Source organism: Nerophis ophidion, linkage group LG05 (genome assembly GCF_033978795.1).
Source record: "Nerophis ophidion isolate RoL-2023_Sa linkage group LG05, RoL_Noph_v1.0, whole genome shotgun sequence".
Taxonomy (NCBI): domain Eukaryota; kingdom Metazoa; phylum Chordata; class Actinopteri; order Syngnathiformes; family Syngnathidae; genus Nerophis; species Nerophis ophidion.
The window spans coordinates 28,238,219-28,260,316 of NC_084615.1; the positions used below are offsets into that span (position 1 = coordinate 28,238,219).

Sequence of the window (22,098 nt, forward strand, 5' to 3'; positions counted from 1 at the left end):
ATTTTATTATTTTTAGGGTTGAATGAAGTCTTCTACCCACCCCACTGCTCCTTCATTTTGACACATATTCCTCGCAGTTGCCCCCTGGGGGGGTGGCGGGAATACTGGATACATAACCAACCCTAGTTTAAATGGTTTCATCGAGCCTATTAGGGTGATGTTCGGCTGGTCAAATGAAAAGCTTTGGCGGGCCAGAAATGGCTGTAGTGCAAGCATTGTTTGTATATTTTTTTTATCAACTGTACTGTACATGCCATAAGTTATTATACTTATAAGCACTTTTTATCAGTTATTATTCTGTAGATGCTAGCAGTTATTATACTGTATAGACAGAAACTGTTTTCTTACTGTGGAGTGTTTTTCTGTTCAGGTGAATGCCACATGTTGCTTGTTGGAGACCCCGGCACAGGAAAGTCTCAGTTCTTAAAATATGCAGCCAAGGTCATGCCTCGCTCTGTTCTAACTGCTGGAATTGGGTCAACAAGTGCAGGTCAGTGCTGTCCATTATCCTTTCCGTGTTCTTCTTCCATACAGTGTTTCCTCTCCTGTCGGTGTACATATTCTGCCTGCAACGTAACCGACTGTAATGTGATTGCTCCTCCACACTTACATAGCCGACACTTTCAGAATAGAAAGCAACAGAAAGACCCCAAAGTAAAATAATAAATAACAGTCATATGGTTTATTCATGAAAGAACATGTTTAGATTTACATGATTCAACTTGTCCGAAAAGGAACAAGTTAAAATATTCCGAAATATATAGACATGCAATACAGATCAAATATGGTTATAGTTATGGGGTTAGTTCATTTCGAACATGCATACGATTACAATATGATTCATCATGGTTACAATTTGTCATTACAGCATATCCGAAAAGGAGTAGGTCACTCTATATAAATTGTACACGTGACCGTGTGGAGCAGAGCGGGTCAGACTCATTTTCATCGTGTGTCACACTGCAGTTACAGTTTCTCACAATGAGCGAATTGTCCATGCGAAATCATGTACATGTTTATCATCATATTATTTTGACATTATTTTCATATTGGAAACCAACAAACTGATCAAAACCCATCCATCCATCCAATTTTTCTACCGCTTGTCCCTTTTGGGGTAGCAGGGGGTGCTGGAGCCTGTCTCAGCTGCATTCGGGCGGAAGTCTTTGTATACCCTGGACAAGTCGCCACGTCATCGCAGGGCCAAAACAGATAATGTACAAAACAATATAATTTAAAAACAAAGTGTACCAATTGTTTTTAAATAAAAAGTCAGGTTTTTGTCAGTAATGTCCAACGGTCAGGATTCAGGGAGTCTCTCCTTAGTAAATTATGAATTCCTGAGGGTCAGGTGAGCCTTTATGATCAATTTCAACAGCACATAACAATATATAAGTAATAAATGTCAGCGTTTATCACACGGTGATGACATAAACACATTAGATTTAGCGTTTAACTGTTAGCATTACCGTTCGGTTCAATTGTGCTGAGACAAATAACTACACAAATGGCGTGTCACTGAAGACCTTTACAGCATGTAATAAAGTAAAAAGTGTATACATTTCTTTGTAATAAAATCTAGGTGAAGCCGTTATTGTAGAATTTGTTTCAGAGTTTCAATGACAAAATGTAACTGCTTGAAATAGATTTTTTGCAATCCGATTATAGTGAATTAAGAACTGCAAATTGAAAGACATTGAGCAAAAAAGATGAAATGCCACATAAAAATGGCATGCTGGTTTGATTGATTGAGAAGTTTATTGACGTCTTAAAGACTTGAATCCATGTAATGTCTTAAAAAGGCAAATGAATGGCACAAAAAGCCATAAGGCTTCTTTTTATTGTTGTCCATTAAATATTCATCACATTTGATACATTCAATAATAAAATATATATAAATTTTAACATCTATCCATCCATCCATTTTCTACCGCTTATTCCCTTTTTGGTCGCGAGGGGCGCTGGTGCCTATCTCAGCTACAACTTGTAACATGTATATAAAAAATCGCCTTAAAAAACGTATATATTATGTACATATACACAGTATACATGTCAGGTGATTTGAAAAACAATACATACAAAAAAATGATGGGGGCGATGGGTATATAAACTATGTATATGACACTATGTACATGACACTATGTACATGATACTATGTAAATGATGATGCAAATGTTGACTCGAATGTGCAAAACAGTATGAGAAAATATTTATGCAATATAACTACATATAAACATGCTTGATGCTTTGGAAAGTTGCTGGGGATCAATTTTGGTTCAGATCAGGTAGAGGTTGAGCTGAGCCAGGATTTTATGGCAGTTTTAAAATTTACTAGGGAAGTTTGAATTTTAAGGTCTGTTGGTAGTGCATTAGACTGTAAGGTGGCAAAATAGTAGAGTGCATGTTTTCAATGACAGTCTTGATTTTGGGGGGACTAGGTCTGAGGAACTCCCTCTTTGTGTCGCACCTGTGAGCATCACTTACTCTGGTGAAATAGTTCGACAAATAGTTTGGATGTGATCCAGGGCCCTGAGTTTGACACCCGTGATGTAGAGACACACATTCACCCTATCATGTAAAGCAATTACATGATTACATATACAGCAATTTTTTTTGTACAGTAAAAAACAATTTGTTGATGAAAGGTGTCCTTACATTACTTTTGTTGTGTTCTAGTACTATATAACAAAATAGATAATGAACAACATCCCATCACACATAGATATTGTGTACTCCAAGCTGAACAGGCTCAGCTAAGTGTAGTGTGTTTGGACACAGTGGTATTTGTGAGTCCAACAACAATTTGAGTCAGTAATTCATGCCTTCATCACATCTCGGCTGGATTACTGTAACTCTCCTTATCTTGGAATTAGCCAGTCCTCCCTCTCACGTCTGCAGCTGGTATTATATGCAGCTGGCCGACTTTTAACTGGCACAAACAAAAGACAGCACATTACTCCTGTCAAAGCCTCACTTCATTGTGCCTTTTAGAGTCCATTTACAAAAAAAACAAAAAAACCTTTGTTTTTCGAATTTTACATGGTCTCCTCTCCTCTTTGAGCTGCTCTACTTCCACGCCCCTGCCCGGTCCCTCAAATCAGCTGATCAGTTGCTTTTGAAGGTACCGAAATCGAAGCACAAGCTCCAAGGGCACAGGGCATTTTCTGTTGCGGGTTCCAAACTCCGGAACAATTTCCCTCTTCATGTGAGACAGGCCCCTTCTTTGACCACTCTTCAAACCAATCTTTAAACCCACATTTACAAACTGACCTTTAACCCAGTATGAGACTTTGAACTCTTTTTTATTTTTATTTTGAACTGCCTTTTATTTGACTCATTGTTTTTCAGAAAATGTTTACATCCATCCATCCATTCATTTTAATATTTTAAATATTGTAATGGGTTGTACTTGTATATAGTTTCCCTTTGTTTTAAAATATTATATGTTAGTCTGTCTCATGCCGTTGCTTTTCTGCTTTTTTATAGTTTTAATTGTTTGTAGTGTACAGCCTTTTGTTTTTCAACTGTGATTGTTTTGAATGGCTTTCTTTATAAAAAAAGGTGGTGTGGTACAGGTATAACCAAGCAGTAATTACTTTGTCTATTGCTGAAGGACTGACGGTTGCAGCAGTAAAAGATGGAGGTGAATGGCATCTGGAGGCAGGAGCCCTGGTCCTTTCAGATGGTGGATTGTGCTGCATCGATGAATTCAACAGCATCAAAGAACATGACCGCATCAGTATCCATGAGGCTATGGAGCAACAGTCCATTAGTGTGGCCAAGGCCGGGTAGGAAAGTCATTTCAAGTTAAAGTGCATGGTGGCACCCAAGAAGGTTCATTTGACAGACATACAATACATCTACCCGTAGTTAGGGCTGCGATATGGACGAAAAAGTATATCTCGATATATTTTTACTTGGGGTTCATGGTGTGAACCCTGTGCTCACCCGCCACAATTTTTTACTTTTAAACTCAATGTTCGATGTATATCTCCATATATTTTCCCATGAAAGTATACATGTAAAGATATTCATTTCTGAGCGAGATTCACTGTAATCAAACTGACTGTACTGTAAACAGCCAGTGTCACTTTTGTTAAGCCAGGTAGTCAAGATGGGTATTAACAGCACAGAAAAGACACCGTTTTAGTAGCACAGAATGACATAACATAAATAAAATAGAAAAACATTCTTTCTACGTAAAATAAATAACATAACTGTGCAAATAATACAAAATGTATCAAACTCAGATAAAAATACATACGCAGGCAGGCTCTTTTTAATTCCCAGTCGACGATGTAATGGACTGTCAGACGTACGGTTCTGGTCAGCGCCAAGTAAGTGGCTTGACTTAATCGTGCGAAATATGCTCAGTTTGGCAACTGGAGAACAGTTTTGATTTGGGCTTACATGGTAAACGACCTTAAATGAATGTTTTATCCAGACGCATACATTTGTCCAAATATGGCCAAGTAGACACATTGTGTGTTTCTTGGACGTTGTCCACATCGCTAAAAGAAAAAACTAAAGAAGATAATTCCTCAGTAATCTTCCAATATTTTTTTTGATTATGTAAATCTATTTTTTTTTATTATATAAATCGCCCGCTTGAGTATTCCCTCTTCTGTTCTACGACTCTCTCGTCGTCATTTGGGATGTCTGTTGTGATTTCCCTTCCTGGTTCCATGACCCGCCCTATCTTGCCTCTGATAAGCCTGTCCCTAATGTTTTGCCCTAATCTCAACCAATCGTGACTCATCATAGTAAACAACCAACCAATCATGGATGTTCTTATGCATGCAAGCACGTCTTCGAAGGAGGAAGGTGAGGGGTTTAGTAGCCCATGAGAGAGAGTGGGAAGCGGAGGAGAACAAGGAACACAACAAATAAGCAGTGTTTGGTCATTTTAACGTGAAATAAATTATATCGATATTACAATATTTTCTTAATTCATTATCTATGTCGATATATCTTACAAACTCGATATATCGCCCAGCCTTACCGGTAGTGTGAAAAAAAAATGCAGAAAGCAAAATATATAAAGCAACAAACAGAGCTGCGGAGAAAAATCCACCCATCCATCCATTTTCTACCACTTGTCCCTCTCGGGGTCGTGGGGCTGGCTGGAGCCTATCCCAGCTGCATTCGGGCGGAAGGCAGGGTACACCCACCTCATTCCACCGCCAACACAGATACACAGACAACATTCACGCTCACATTCACACACAAGGACCAATTTAGTGTTGCCAATCAACCTATCCCCAGGTGTATGTCTTTGGAGGTGGGAGGAAGCGGGAGTACCTGGAGGGAACCCACGCTAGAAACTAAATAGGATTAATAAATATAGAGCCAGATTTACTAAAGTTTTACGTTTTTTAATGCAATAGATACAAAAATACAATACAATAGTAATCATAATCGTCTTTGCAGCAGTTACATTTTTGAGCTGATGGATGACTCAAAGGAAAACTGCACTATTTTGGAAAGTCACCCATTTCAACTATTAAGCCCTTTAAAAAAAAACAACAGCATCCAACAGTGTTTTTTATACATGCTGTACCTTGCAGTAACATATGTAAGACAAACTTAAATGGAAAATACTTTCGATATTAATGTTGCGTCTTCTACAGATGTGAAGTTGAAACCAGGACAAACTGCAACCTTCAAAGGTAGAGATGATGGTGCCCGATATAAGCTAAGATTCAAAGCTGAGTCAGTAAAGCCACAGGAAAGAACAAAAACTTGTATAACTTACAATACCTTGAACATGGCGAGCGAAAAGAAACAGCTGTCATGTCACATGTAAAAAACCTCTCTACATTGAAACAGAAAACTAATACGATGATGCACTTATACCAGAAGACTTTTTATGCGGCTAAACAGGCAGAGAAATAAGTAATAGGCGTGATAATCAAGTTTTTGAAGATGTAGGTGAAAAATATGTCTTTACCAGGTGGGTCTGTAGTTTTTAAGAAACACCCAGGGCCTGATTTACTAAAATCCAAATATCTCGCGCTAGTAGAAGTGGGCGTGTTGCGTGTGATCTACTAACACAGCGTGTGCAATTGAACAGTGGTGCAGACCGTCTTTGACGATTTTGCGTGCGTACGGGACTTGTAGCAAGGACACACTTCATCATGTTCTGCTTATTCATATGTTATCATACTCCACCTATCTGTGCATGATATGTTGGACCAGCAGCACACTCTGTAACATCTTTTCTGAATCGCAATCTAGACAACAGAAAAATATGCACTTAATTCTATGCGCAATGCTGTGGATCGCATTATTAGTCTGGAATGATTTTAACGTAAGAAATTTCATTATGAAAGACATACAAACCCCGTTTCCATATGAGTTGGAAAATTGTGTTAGATGTAAATATAAACGGAATACAATGATTTGCAAATCATTTTCAACCCATATTAAGTTGAATATGCTACAAAGATAACATATTTGATGTTCAAACTGATAAACATTTTTTTTTTTTTTGTGGAAATAATCATTAACTTTAGAATTGGATGCCGGCAACACGTGACAAAGATGTTGGGAAAGGTGGCAATAAATACTGATAAAGTTGAGAAATTTTCATCAAACACTTATTTGGAACATCCCACAGGTGTGCAGGCTAATTGGGAACAGGTGAGTGCCATGATTGGGTATAAAAACAGCTTCCGTGAAATGCTCAGTCATTCACAAACAAGGACGGGGCGAAGGTCACCACTTTGTGAACAAATGTGTGAGCAAATCGTCAAACAGTTTAAGAACAACATTTCTCAAAGATCTATTGAAAAGAATTAAGAAATTCACCATCTACGGTCCGTAATACCATCAAAAGGTCCAGAGAATCTGGAGAAATCACTGAACATAAGCAATGATATAACGCGGTACTGCATCAAAAAGCGACATCAATGTGTGAAGGATATCACCACTTGGGCTCAGGAACACTTCAGAAAACCACAGTCAGTAACTACAGTTTGTCGCTACATCTGTAAGTGCAAGTTAAAACTAATATGCAAAGCCAAAGCCATTTATCAACGACACCCAGAAACGCCGCCAGCTTCTTTGGGCCCGAGCTCAGCTAAGATGGACTGATGCAAAGTGGAAAAGTGTTCTGTGGTCTGACGAGTCCACATTTCAAATTGCTTTTTGGAAACGATGAACGTCGTGTCATCTGGACCAAAGAGGAAAAGAACCATCAGGACTGTTTTAGGTGCAAAGTTGAAAAGCCAGCATCTGTGATGGTATGGGGGTGTATTAGTGCCCAAAGCATTAGTAACTTACACATCTGTGAAGGTACCATTAATGCTGAAAGGTACATACAGCTTTTGGAGCAACATATGTTACCATCCAAGCAACGTTATCATGGACGCCCTTGCTTATTTCAGCAAGACAATACCAAGTCACTTGTTACAACAGCGTGGCTTCATAGTAAAAGAGTGCATGTACTAGACTGACCTGCCTGTAGTCCAGACCTGTCTCCCATTGAAAATGTGTGGCGCATTATGAAGCCTAAAATACCACAACGGAGACCCCGGACTGTTGAACGATTTAAGCTGTACATCAAACAAGAATGGGAAAGAATTCCACCTGAAAAGCTTCAAAAATGTGTCTCCTCAGTTCCCAAAGGTTTATTGAGTGTTGTTAAAAGAAAAGGTAATGTAACACAGTGGTGAACATGCCATTTCCCAACTACTTTGGCACGTGTTGTAGCCATGAAATTCTAAGTTAATTATTATTTGCAAAAAAAATAAAGTTTATGAGTTTGAACATCATATATCTTGTCTTTGTAGTGCATTCAATTGAATATCGGTTGAAAAGGATTTGCAAATCATTGTATTCCGTTTATATTTAGATCTAACACAATTTCCCAACTCATATGGAAACGGGATTTGTATATATATAGATATATATATCTATATATATATATAAATTAAAGAAAAAACAAGCGGCATTTAAAAATAAAATGCCAACAGACACCAGAACGTTTTAATCAGCCCATAAGTCATTCAGCAGCTATAAAATTGCACAAGGAAATTGCTGATATACTGTAGACGATATGCCTGATATGTTTTACTTCTGGCAGTTCTAATATGTTGACACGGACATGTAGGACGAAGGATTCTCTGTCCATCGTCTGTCAATGCAGTGCGAGCACCTCTTTTCTCCCATTCTGTGTCAGATATCACGTCTTTTTTACAAGTGCTAAATAAAATGCAAAATAGAGTTCCCAAAACGATGACACGTGTTGATAAATCACATTGTGTGTGCTGTTTAATATATTTGCATATTTTCCTCCCAGTATTGAGGGCATTTTGATGATCAGCACATATTCTGCATATTAAAAAATACAGACACAAAATTGATTGCGCTCCTTATGCTTCCCACTTAACAGGCACAATCCACTTTGCCCACATTTAGTAAATCAGATTTATGTGTGCTATCAAGTCAGCACGTTTTGTAAATCAGGCCCCTAATGTATTGTAACAAATGCACGAGTCCTTGAAAAACTTAATTATGAAGAGCTGCCCAATGATTCCTGAACCTGTGCCTCAAAATCCACATTAGCAGTAATATGTCAGTGTCAGTGGGAAGTCCAGTCTTTGGATATAAAATTGACATTTTTATAAGGTTGGAACTGTCAGGAAACCCTTGTTTGCTGTGGCAGGCCACTGAGGGAATCTTTGAAACTTAAAGGCCCGTCTAGGTTTTTGACAAATGTGATTCCTAAACTGAGGTCAGCTTTTCATGTTGGACATGAGGAATGTGCAAACTTCTGCAAAGTACGCATGGACTTTACTACTGTGAATGTTGGTGTTCAGGTGGATCAGCACAAATATATTAACAATCTGAAACCAATTATACAGTCTCAGTCAAAAGTTTACAAACACTTGTAAAGAACATAATGTCATGGCTGTCTTGAGTTTCCAATAATTTCTACAACTCTTATTTTTTGTTATAGAGTGATTGGAACACATACTCGTTGGTCACAAAAAATAATCATGAAGTTTGGTTCTTTTATGAATTTATTATGGGTCTACTGAAAATGTGACCAAGCTGAGGCCTTTAATCCCAAGAACACCAGACCCACCGTCAAGCATGGTATTATGTTTTGGGCCTGATTTGCTGCCAATAGAACTGGTGCTTTACAGAGAGTAAATTGGACAATGAAAAAGGAGGATTACCTCCAAATTCTTCAGAACAACCTAAAATCATCAGCCCAGAGGTTGGGTCCTGGGTGCAGTTGGGTGTTCCAACAAGACAATGACCCCAAACACACGTCAAAAGTGGTAAAGGAATGGCTAAATCAGGCTAGAATTAAGGTTTTAGAATGGCCTTCCCAAAGTCCCGACTTAAACGTGTGGACAATGCTGAAGAAACAAGTCCATGTCAGAAAACCAACATTTAGCTGAACTGCACCAATTTTGTCAAGAGGAGTGGTCAAAAATTCAACCAGAAGCTTGCCAGAAGCTTGTGGATGGCTACCAAAAACTTGCCTAGGGACATGTAACCAAATATTAACATTGCTGTATGTATACTTTTGACCTAGCAAATTTGGTCACATTTTCAGTAGACCCATAATAAATTCATAAAAGAACCAAATTTCATGAATATTTTTTGTGACAAGTATGTGCTCCAATCATTTTATCACAAAAAAAAAAAGAGTTGTAGAAATTATTGGAAACTCAAAACAGCCAGGACATTATGTCCTTCACAAATGTATGTAAACTTTTGACCACGACTGTTGATGCAGGAGCAAATCCTATCTTAATGAGGCTGGTAAGGAGCAGCTAAGATAAAAAAATAGGGCAGAGCCAATGCTTCGCCAAGCAGACCAGGCCTGATGTCGTTAGACACCAGGCCTGGTTAGTCCACCAAAAACTTCAGGCTTTATATAAATGCACAAAAGTGAGCTTTGTTGATATTATTCACTTGTTGGAGTGCTAATCAGGCTATTTAGGCTAGCTGTATGTAGCTATTGCATCATCATGCCACATTTGTAGGTATATTTGAGCTCATTTAATTTCCTTTACTTTTATCGTCTTTGTATATATTTAGTTTTGCATGTTTCATGACACATTATCTGTATGTAATACTGGCTGCATTTCAGATATTTGTTTGTGTGCCAAGTTGTTCCAGACCACAGTAAACATTACCAAGCTTGCCAAAGATTGTAATAAACCTATTAAAAGAAGACAGCCAGCCGTTTCCTTTAACTTGGGCACACACATCTTTGGCCATTTAAAAGTCTGCAACTGCCAGGAGTTTCCACCTTCTAAGTAGCCTCTGATTACCTAATGGTTTGTAATGTTGTAAAACTGTGTAAAAAATAGAAAATTTAAACATTTCTGTCAACAAAGATTTGCTTCAGCCTGCGACACATAGTCATTTTGATAGTAGGCTATTAGATAGATAGATAGATAGATAGTACTTTATTGATTCCTTCAGGAGACTTCCTTCAGGAAAATTAAAAGCTATTATAGCTAATATAGACTCTTACGTCATGTGTTGCCGGTCATTATAAGACTTATGTACGGTTTTTTCATTTTTTGCGGCAGACACATTTGTTTTCTGTATTTTTGGTCCAATATGGCTCTTTTAACATTTTGGGTTGCCGACCCCTGCATTAGACAAAACCACATGTAAAACAAAGTATAAACAGGAAAAACAACAATAAAAGCATGACTAATGCAGAGTGCGACACGTATGTGAATCACATACATGATCATTACATAGATTTGATGCTTTTACTGTCCATGCAAACATGGCTTAACACTTATGTTGTTACTGAAAAGCTGTGATATCATGTTTGAAATGTTTTTTGTTCCATAGAATGGTGTGTAAGCTGAACACTCGTACCACTATTCTGGCAGCGACCAACCCCAAGGGCCAGTACGATCCCAATCAACCACTGTCAGTCAACGTAGCACTAGCCAGCCCTTTGCTGAGTCGTTTTGACCTGGTTCTGGTTCTGCTTGACACAAGAAACGCTGAGTGGGACCGCATAATCTCCTCTTTCGTTCTGGAGAACAGAGGTAGGAAGAAGAATACTTTTTGTATTCATATTTATTGAAATTATTGAAGAAAAACACATTTAGTTTATAAAAGATATGAAAATGAATTGTATATTATAATATTGTGGTTGTTGTTGATGAGGAAGAAATGTTCTTTAGTGTGTGAATGATTTTTTTCCCTTTATTTTCAACTGATTTAGAGCATTCCAACATCAAAGCATTCAAAAATTCCAACTTTTCTTTTATTTTCTTGATTTCATACTGCATAAATCCATTTTTTACTGGTAGTCCTTATCCATTAACAGCAACACATAATACATTTAGACAAATATTATCATACAATATTAATATTTACAGGAGTAGGATGGATGCATCTTAACCTACATTTTAACTCCATTTTTTATGATGATGAAATTGGGCAAATATCATCTTTTTTCCTGAAGGACTGCCGTCTGAGAGCAGTGTCCTGTGGTCCATTGAAAAAATGAGGGCCTATTTTTGTGTGATAAGGCGCTTGCAGCCGCAGGTTTCTACAGAGGCCAACTGCATCTTATCAAGGTACTACCAGCTGCAGAGGCAGAGTGAAGTCCGCAACGCTGCTCGCACAACAATACGCATGCTGGAGAGTCTGAGCAGACTGGCCGAAGGTGAGTCATTTTGCAATCTAGGTACAACTAGAAAAGTATTCGAAAAGGGCAAACCTCTGCCAGGCGCTTCCTCCCCATCCAATAGTAAAGAATGCTTTCAAAAAATCCTGAATCGAATGAAACATTTTAAATATATGTTATAATAACTGTATAATACATGCCCTTTTGCCTGTGTGTCCAGAAGGACACTTTGTAATTAGTTTAATAGTATTTACTCCACAAATGACACAATGAGGTGTCATTGTGTCATTATACAATGAATCAACACCAGTAGTTAATCCTATGATCAATGTTAATTACAAAATTAAATGTGGGATATAAATAATGATGGAAGTACAAGTATATGGTATATTTTTGGTACATATCTTTAACCAACAGGGATATTTCACAACTGTTTGTCTATGTCTTAACTGTGAACAAACCCCGTTTCCATATGAGTTGGGAAATTGTGTTAGATGTAAATACAAACGGATTACAATGATTTGCAAACCCATATTCAGTTAAATATGCTACAAAGACAACATATTTGATGTTCAAACTGATAATTTTTTTTTATTTTTTTGCAAATAATCAACTTTAGAATTTAAAGCCAGCAACACATGACAAAGAAGTAGGAAAGGTGGCAATAAATACTGATAAAGTTGAGGAATGCTCATCAAACACTTATATGGAACATCCCACAGGTGTGCAGGCTAATTGGGAACAGGTGGGTGCCATAATTGGGTATAAAAGCAGCTTCCATGAAATGCTAAGTAATTCACAAACAAGGATGGGGTGAGGGTCACCACTTTTCAAGCAAATTGTCGAACAGTTTTAGAACAACATTTCTCAACGAGCTACTGCAAGGAATTTAGGGTCTACGGTCCGTAAAATCATCAAAAAGTTCAGAGAATCTGGAGAAATCACTGCACGTAAGCGATGATATTACGGACTTTGGATCCCTCAGGCGGTACTGCATCAAACACCGACATCAGTGTGTAAAGGATATCACCACATGGGCTCAGGAACACTTCATAAAACAACTGTCAGTAACTACAGTTGGTCGCTACATCTGTAAGTGCAAGTTAAAACTCTACTATGCAAAGCCAAACCCATTTATCAACAATATCCTGAAACGCCGCCGGCTTGGCTGGGCCAGAGCTCACCTAAGATGGATTGATACAAAGTGGAAAGGTGTTCTGTGGTCTAACGAGTCCACATTTCAAATTATATTTGGAAACAAAGGACGTGGTGTCCTCCAGAACAAAGAGGAAAATAACCTTTCGGCTTGTTATAGGCGCAAAGTTCAAAAGCCAGCATCTGTGATGGTATGGGGGTGTATTAGTGCCCAAGGCATGGGTAACTTACACATCTGTGAAGGGACCATTAATGCTGAATTGTCGATACAGGTTTTGGAGCAACATATGTTGTCATCCAAGCAACGTTTTCATGGACGCCCCTGCTTTTTTCAGCAAGACAAGTGTTAAAACAGCGTGGCTTCATAAAAAAATAGTGCGGGTACTTTCCTGGCCCGCCTGCAGTCCAAACCTGTCTCCCATCGAAAATGTGTGGCACATTATGAAGCGTAAAATACGACAGCGGAGACCCCCCCGGACTGTTGAACGACTGAAGCTCTACATAAAACAAGAATGGAAACAATTCCACTTTCAAAGCTTCAACAATTAGTTTCCTCAGTTCCCAAACGTTTATTGTGTGTTCTTAAAAGAAAAGGTGATGTAACACAGTGGTGAACATGCCCTTTCCCAACTACTTTGGCACGTGTTGCAGCCATGAAATTCTAAGTTAATTATTATTTGCAAAAAAAAAAAGTTTATAAGTTTGAACATCAAATATTTTGTCTTTGTAGTGCATTCAACTGAATATGGGTTGAAAATGATTTGCAAATCATTGTATTCCATTTATATTTACATTTAACACAATTTTCTCAACTCATATGGAAACAGGGTTTGTATATATTTGTACAGTGTTTATGTTGTGTATAAACTGCCTTTATAATATGTTGTGTAAAGGAAATTTCATATTTCTATGAAGCTCATCTTTTATTTGAGATTGTTTATAGGGTTAGGAGAAATAAGTGCTCAACTTCGGCCTTTACCTTTCGGTCTGTAAAATTGTCAAATTATGAATGTAAAACTGTTTGTTTAGTTTGTTGACCACTGACTGAAGAAATGATAAACTAACTAAATGTTGTGTAAACTTAGGGGGTGTATTAGCCGACACACACTGTACACAAAGTGGTGAACAACTTTCAGTACTGATTTATTCCGTTTCCACTCAGCTCATGCCAGGCTCATGTTTCGAGGGACTGTGACTATAGAGGACGCTGTCATGGCCGTCTCTGTTATGGAGTCTTCCATGCAGGTATGTAGAATGACGAATTGTCTCTTTGTAAAACTTGCATTTTTCCAAAGCGTTTGGATTTTGTGACTTATTGAGGCTATAAAATTACCTTCACTTGTGTGCAAAATATAATGGCGTGCAATTTAAAAGCAATTCATATGATCATGATAAATAGAATATTAAAACTGTAATGAAGTCTTTATGGTAGATGAAGCCTCCTACAATCCATCCATTTTCTTCCGCTTATCCGATTTCGGGTCGCGGGGGCAGCAGCCTAAGCAGTGAAGCTTAGACTTCCCTCTCCCCAGCTACTTCATCCAGCTCCTCCCGGGGATCCCGAAGCGTTGCCAGGTCAGCCGGAAGACAGTCTCCCCAAAATGTCCTGGGTCTTCACCGTGGCTTCCTACCAGTCGGTCATGCCCTAAACCCCTCCCAGGGGAGGTGACCAGATGCCCGAACCCAAGCTCATGAGCATAGGTGAGGATGAGAACGCAGGTTGACCGGTAAATTGAACGCTTTACCTTCCGGCTAAGCTCCTTCTTCACCACGACGGATCGATGCAAGGTCCGTACACTGAAGACGCCGCACGGATCCGCATGCCAATCTCACAATTCACTCTTCTCTAAGTCGTGAACAAGACTCCGAGGTACTTGAACTCCCTCATTTGGGGCAAAATCTCCTCCCCAACCCGAAGATGGCACACCACCCTTTTTCTGGGCGAGAACCATAGACTCGGACTTGGAGGTGCTGATTTTAATCCCAGTCGCTTCACACTCGCTGAAGATCCTGGCCAGATGAAACCATCAGGACCACATTATCTTCAAAAAGCAGAGACCTAATCTTAAAGCCACCAAACCGGACCGTCTCAACACCCTGACTGTGTCTAGAGATTATGTCCATAAAAGTTATGAACAGAATTGGTGACAAAGGGCGTAGTCCAACCCTTACTGAAAACTGATCCAACTTGCTGCTGGCAATACGGATCAAGCTCTGATATCGGTCATACAGGGAGCGGACTGCCACAGTCAGACGGTCCGATACCGCATACTCTCTGAGCACTCTCCACAAGATCTCACGAGGGACACAGTCGAAGGCCATCTCTTAAGTCCACCAAGCACTGGTTGGGCAAACTCCCATGCCCCCTCAAGAACCCTGCAGAGAGTATAGAGCTTGTCCAAAGTTCCAAGACCAGAACAAAAAACGCACTGCCTCCCACGATGCAATGATCTTAAAATCAGCAGTCAGCAGTCGCGCTGCTATGACATTTTTAATTGCTTACACCAGGGGTGTCAAACTCAAATACAGAGTGGGCCAAAATTTAAAACTGAACTAAGCCGCGGGCCAAGGTTGAACAAATTAACCTTTTAATAGGGACCCAAACAAGTTTTGCATTGAACATTGAACAAGCAAAGCTTATATAACTTTATAGTGACATGCAAAATAAAGTTTCAAATGATAATAATAATAATTAAAAAATATCAATGGCATATCAAATAAAATTTAAATACAAATTTAGTGCCTCTTTTCTATTTGCAGCCTTCTGAGGTAAATATCAAAATATATTGTAGCGTCCCGAAAGAGTTAGTGCTGCAAGGGGTTCTGGGTATTAGTTCTGTTGTGTTTATGTTATGTTACAGTGCAGATGTTCTCCCGGAATGTGTTTGTCATTCTTGTTTGGTGTGAGTTCACAGTGGGGCGCGTATTTGTAACAGTGTTAAAGTTGTTTATACGGCTACCCTCAGCGTGACCTGTATGGCTGTTGACCAAGTATGCCTTGCATTCACTTATGTGTGTGTAATAGTCGCATATATTATGCGAGTGGGCCTGCACGCTGTTTGTATCGAGGAAAGCGGACGTGATGACAGGTTGTAGAGAATGCTAAAGGCTGTGCCTTTAAGGCACGCCCTCAATATTGTTGTCCGGGTGAAAATCGGGAGAATCCTTGCCCCGGGAGATTTTCGGGAGGGGCACTGAACTTCGGGAGGATTGGTAAGTGTGAGAAATTGCGGTGTTACAGCGGCACCGCTGCTGTGTAATAACGGCGGGCCAGCTGTAATGTTAATTTAATATTGCCTCAAGGGCCAAATTAAATTACACGGCGGGCCAAATTAGGCCCGCGGGCCAGAGTTTGACACCCATGGCTTACACTATTCACATTATTTTCTTAGTCAATTTGCAATTAATTATGGTGGTTGTGTCCTGAGTGCAGCTATTAGCAATCAGACAGGTCCTAAAACTGTGTTTGCTCTCTTAGGGTGGTGGCCTACTAGGAAGCGTAAACGCAATACTTACCTCGTTCCCTGATGACCCTGGTAAACAGTACCAGACACAGTGCCAGGTACTCCTGGAAGCAATGAACCTGACACATCTGCTTCAAAAGGAGATGGACAGAGTGACCAGGTATGTATTTTTTTTACAAACATACATTACAATTGTATAGTTTGCTTGAAGCCATCCACTGAGCTGAGAACTAATCTCTTTCATCAGTCATATTTGTGATGCTATCACTGTACCTTTATCAATACGTGTAATAACCTTCTAAAATATTCAATATCTTTGTAATTGTCAGTATAGCATGAGTCACAATCCACACACTGTATCAAACATGGCTTTGCCTAGTTCACCAAATATGTTTGTGTAGTTATAAGAATTCCCATATCCCGCGTCTCTGTTCTTCAAAATAGTGACATTAGATTGATTAGCTGCACAATGAGGTGTATGTTATCTTTAAAATCACAGTATACTTTATACACAGCCGAGCAAAAACATCATGTGTTGTCAGATATGGTTTTGAAATACAAGATATTGTCGCACATACCTACTCAGTGTCCTAGTGGTTAGAGTGTCCGCCCTGAGATCTGTAGGTTGTGAGTTCAAAGCCCGGCTGAGTCATACCAAAGACTATAAAAATGGGACCCATTACCTCCCTGCTTGGCACTCAGCATCAAGGGTTGGAATTGGGGGTTAAATCACCAAAAATTATTCCTGGGCGTGGCCCCCCGTGCTGCCCACTGCTCCCCTCACCTCCCAGGGGGTGAACAAGAGGATGGGTCAAATGCAGAGAATAATTTTGCCACACCTAGTTTGTGTGACAATCTGTGGTACTTTGACTTTAACATGTCGTACCAAATTCTGACCAAAGAACTATGTTTTACCAATCCACACAAGCACTGAAGCCAATAAAAATAAGTTATCTGATTACGGATTACTCCAAGTTCGATTCCACAGTTACAGTACACCATCATCTACCAACATCACACATACAATACCTAATGTCTTTTAGAAGCAGCTGTTCATGCTCCCTCATCAAAAATGGCAAAAACCCTCACTGCAGCGCTGTCATATTTTATTTTCCAAACTTTCAAATAGTTGAGTGGTGTTCTCTGATATGTGTAAGACTATAAATCTTATATATCAACACTATTTTTGTATACTTGTAAAAAGTGCAGTCACATTACATCCTATGGCCATCATGTGACATCTTGCACATTTTCACATTTATTGTTATGTATTTATGTTATTTAGTTTCTGCCATATTTGTTTATAATGCTTATGTTGCTTTCATATGCACATTTAATTTCTATTTGAAATACATGAAACAGTTATTTACCATAATGTTTCTTCTTCAAAGTACATCATTTTGAAGGATATATATTTTTTAAATAAATCTTAGTTAAAAGATTTCAATATTAGTACTTTTCAGAAAATGTTAAGCACATTTAAAAACACTGCGATAATAATGATAACCGTGATGAAAAATTTTCAAACCCTGACATTCCTACAAGTGTCACTGGTTTGGAGGCGTGTAGACATCTTGCGGCAGCAGGCAAACTGCCTTTTTGCTAATGGTAAGTCTGCTCGCCGCTTTACATGTGACTTCTCCTCTTTCTTAACATTCGATTTGGTTGCGTGCATGCCGTCACTCCATGAGACACAAGATGAAAGTAATTATAAATTTTTTCGTATGAAAATGATAGTGCAGGGAATTTGATGAGTAATTTTATTCTGAAGAACGTACATGTTAGAAAAACATGGTGATATTAGAGTACACGTTACCTGCATCACTGCTGGTGACCACCAGTGGAGGCTTCCTATAAATTTAGCCTTTGTCATCAATATTTTTCTTGTAACATGACGTAACCTTTTCAAAAGGTAGTTCACCTGCAATTTTTACTGTCCAAATGTTACACTAAATTCAACGGAGACAAGTCAAACACTTGTGCCAATCGGAAAAAAGCTACTACAGCGAACGCTGGCCTCCAAACAGGAATATTAGATTAGATTAGATAGTACTTTATTTATTCCGTCAGGAGAGTTCCTTCAGGAAAATTACAATTTTCAGCACAATCCCATTCAAGATCAGACAAACATTACAGGGAGACAGAACAGGATCGCTGACGGGTCTGCCGGCTTCCAGCGCCCCTTACAAAAAAGATGACATACAGGTAAACAGGGGGGGTAGAAAAAAAAAAGAAGATTAAAAAAAAAAAAAAAAAATCGGTCTTAGCCTAGGCCCTGGAGTGGGGGTGCAGACTGAAGCCAAGGGAAAAGAACAACTCATAGCCATAGTACACATCCCTCTTCCATGTGTGTAAGAGGAAAACATCAAACATCAAAGACCACAGAGGACATTAAAGACATTAAAGCAGCAGATACAAGCAGACACTTCTACATACAGCTATGAATAAAAAGTAAAAGAAAAATATCCACTGTGGTGGCCTCTGTGGTGTTCCAAGCCATCGTCCGCTGGGGAGGAGGGAGCATGGCCAGAGACAGAAGCAGATCCAACAAAGCAACCAAGACAGCCAACTCCACTTTCGGCCAGTGTCCAGTCCGCATGGATGAGCGAGGATACGTCCAAGGTGACTGAGGTGTCCGACACCTGCTCACCCAGCCGAGACACCGCGAAGCCTCTCCGTCCCAGCGCTCAGTGCTAGCTCCGCAGTCCTGTCCCCTCATCCGCATCTCCTCCAGTCCCTCCAAACAGACTCTGGTGTAGCAGACACCCAGCAGCTGGTCTCCATGGCCAAAAGGCTCCCAGGAGGCAGATCCAGAAGTCCACAAAAAAAGCACCACAGAGGTCACGAAAGTGGCACCCCTTGTCAAAATGCAAAAAAATATAATAACACATGAAAACAAGAGGGAAACACAAAAGGATGATACAAGAGCACAGAGCTCCTGCCTACAGCAGCCACTACAGCAGCGCCATCTTGGAAAAAAAAAATGAATCACAAGCAAGTAAAAAAAATCTAACTGAGGAAGCCCTTTGCTCCACTTAAGGGTGTTGTTGATGTAAATCAACTTCGCCACGGGGACGGCGTGGCGAAGTTGGTAGAGTGGCTGTGCCAGCAATCTGAGGGTTACTGGTTCAATCACCACCTTCTACCATCCTAGTCATTGCCGTTGTGTCCTTGGGCAAGACACTTCACCCTTGCTCCTGATGGGTCCTGGTGAGCGCCTTGCATGGCAGCTCCCACTGTCAGAGTGTTAATGTGTGTGTGAATGGGCGAATGTGGAAATACTGTCAAAGCGCTTTGGGCTCCTTAAAAAGGGGTAGAAAAGCGCTATACAAGTACAACCCATTTACCATTTACCATTAAATCTGTGGCATAAACACCCCAGCTGTCACCGCTAAGAGAATCAAAACACTTATTACACCTTATTTTCTCTCATTCCCTGTTGGCAGTTTGATCCTTTTTTATTTTTTATTTTGCTCTGGTAATTTTGTTATTTTGAACATCAAATACAAATCCTCCCCACCCCAGTACTTAAGTCACATCTGAAATCCAAATAACACTAGTTCACCGTACCATACCAAACACGTTCTGATTAATCCGAGTGTGAATAGGCCTTCAGAGTTGAGCCCAAATAAAAAAGTGTATTTTTTTTGTTCACCAGGCTGAGGAGCAACATCACTGGAGCTTCCAGCCCAGAGCAACCAGCTGACCAGCAGCAACTTGGACAAACAAGCTCAATCTGCAAAACACAAGCTGACATCCCAAAGGACAGGAAGGAGGCCACAGAGCTAGAGACCAGCTTGGATTGGTTTCATTCCATTACATCTGAACATCCAACGTCAACTCCAATGTCCGCAGAAACTCCAGTAGACGTCAGTCCAAAACCAATTTCCAGCTTGTCAAGTCATGTCAACTCATCAGTGAACCCCATTTTAAATTGTGCTGAGACCGCCACCTTTGAGGATCAGGGATCGGTTAAAGATGATAACCACAAAGCTCAAGAGAGTCTCGAAGAATTGGACAGAAAATGCACCAAGCCTCCAGGTAGTGTGATTCAGAAGGTCCGTAAAAATCTGAGAGACAGACGAGTGAAGGAGCTGCAGCGTCAACAGCAGCCAGTTGAGCAAGGACAAAGTGTGGTGTCTGTGAACAGTGCAAGTATAGATGGAACAGACAACACTTGCTTAAATCAAATTAAACAGGACAACGGTGGTCGTAGTCTATTAGAGGTTGATGTTGGACGGTGTCACAGAGCAACTAAAAAGCTTAGCAACGTATTACGGGAAAAAATGACCGCTTCAGTTGAAACAAATCAGAATATTCATGCAAAGTTTTCAGGCTTCACATTCAAACCAAGAAAGATGAGACCCTTGGTCCACAATGCTGGCCTTAACGTACACGCAGAGATGCAACAGGAAATCAACCAAGAGGCAGGCAAGGATGGCAGAAACATGGCAAGCGGGAAACCGATCGAGGGAAGAGCAGACATTGAAAACAATGATAATGAGAAAAAAAATAAAATGCACCTCAGGCGTCTGGAAGACGGAAGCCAGGTGAGCTGCTTCAGCAACGAAGCAGCTTTCTGTTTGCCATCACAGAAAGTGGATCAGGAAAAACAAGATCAAGTCAATGACAAAACAAAGCAGGGAGAAGACACAGAGATGGTGTGTCTCAATGGTGATGGGACTAAAGATTGCTTAACACCTTTAAAACCACCTACTTGCAAACCAAGAGTTAACCCATCAACCCTGGCTAGACTTTCAAGATTTTCTTTCACTGTGGAAACCAAAACTGACACAAACAGGAACCACCAAACTGAAGTGGAAACAAGTCCACCCAAAAGAGACGGCGTGGATTTTACGTGGACGACTACTCAAGGCCAGCTCAGTCCTATGAAAAAGAGGAAGAGAGATGTAGTGAGCAGCTTGATAACCGCGACTTCATCTTCCCTGGTCTCACATGATCTGGATCATGGACCAGGAGCGAGTGACGGACCAATCCTTAACTGTAGTCCAGATGTGACGGAACCTGCTCATGCTGCTGTCAGTTTGATTGAAATTGCCAAAGACTTAGAAACCAAAAAGAAGAGAAAGTGTTTTGAACTGGGTTGTCCAACAAAAGATGTTTCTCTGTTTGGCTCAGGTGAGTTCAGTGATGACGTTCTTGACACTGACTGGGACAAAGAAATCACAAAGTAAGCTCACGTGTGACACTTCTTCACTTCGATTTGGACAAAATTTGTCAACAAAAACAATCAAGTGTTGTATACAAATAAACTTTTTTAACTAAAGTTTAGATTGTGTAAATTCATCTGTTGAATTTTGGTATTTAAAGGGGTCTTGTTACATAAAATAAACTTTCCTTAGCACCTTATTTTGATGTATTTGGAATCCAGATTAGTGTCAAAAATGTGAATTTTTCCTTGTTTTAAATAAGCTATGCGATTCCGCCATTTTTATATTTTCCCTAGTCATAACGAAAATAGTAAATAAAAATATGTCCACAGGTGCGGCCCAATGCTCCGGTATTGTTTGTAGTATCCAGCACAGGTCACTTCAAGCAATAACTACAATAACACAAAGTGCCAGTTCTATTATTAACTGAATTCTTCCCAAAAAAGTTAACAGCTGTGATACTTTTTTTTTTTTAACATAAAGAACAGTTGTGTTTAATAAAATTCTACCCAAACATTTAATAAAGTCAAATGCAAATAAGGCCACAAGAGAAGTATCCGACACTTCTATTTTCTAAAGTAAATCTGTACAGCAGATATGATTATCTACATAAAAAAATGTATTTGCCTGAGTGGCTAACAAGGACAAATTAACAAAAAATATTCATACATTTGAAAAAAAAGAT

General features: G+C 39.6%; 1 protein-coding gene across 5 annotated transcripts in view; it reads left to right on the forward strand.

Moving 5' to 3' along the window:
• The window catches only part of mcm9 (minichromosome maintenance 9 homologous recombination repair factor), a 52,580-nt gene that overhangs the window by 24,777 nt on the left and 5,705 nt on the right, over positions 1-22,098 (forward strand). For 4 of the 5 annotated variants that reach the window (XM_061900440.1, XM_061900438.1, XM_061900436.1 and 1 more), the window contains 7 exons: positions 371-490; positions 3,614-3,788; positions 10,834-11,036; positions 11,459-11,662; positions 13,941-14,023; positions 16,257-16,402; positions 19,901-21,521. In XM_061900440.1, coding sequence (XP_061756424.1) covers positions 371-490; positions 3,614-3,788; positions 10,834-11,036; positions 11,459-11,662; positions 13,941-14,023; positions 16,257-16,402; positions 19,901-21,437 — 2,468 coding nt within the window. In that variant the 3' untranslated portion in view covers positions 21,438-21,521. Of the gene's footprint in view, positions 1-370; positions 491-3,613; positions 3,789-10,833; positions 11,037-11,458; positions 11,663-13,940; positions 14,024-16,256; positions 16,403-19,900; positions 21,522-22,098 lie in introns of those variants that run through there. The other variant, XM_061900437.1, reaches the window with a different exon arrangement.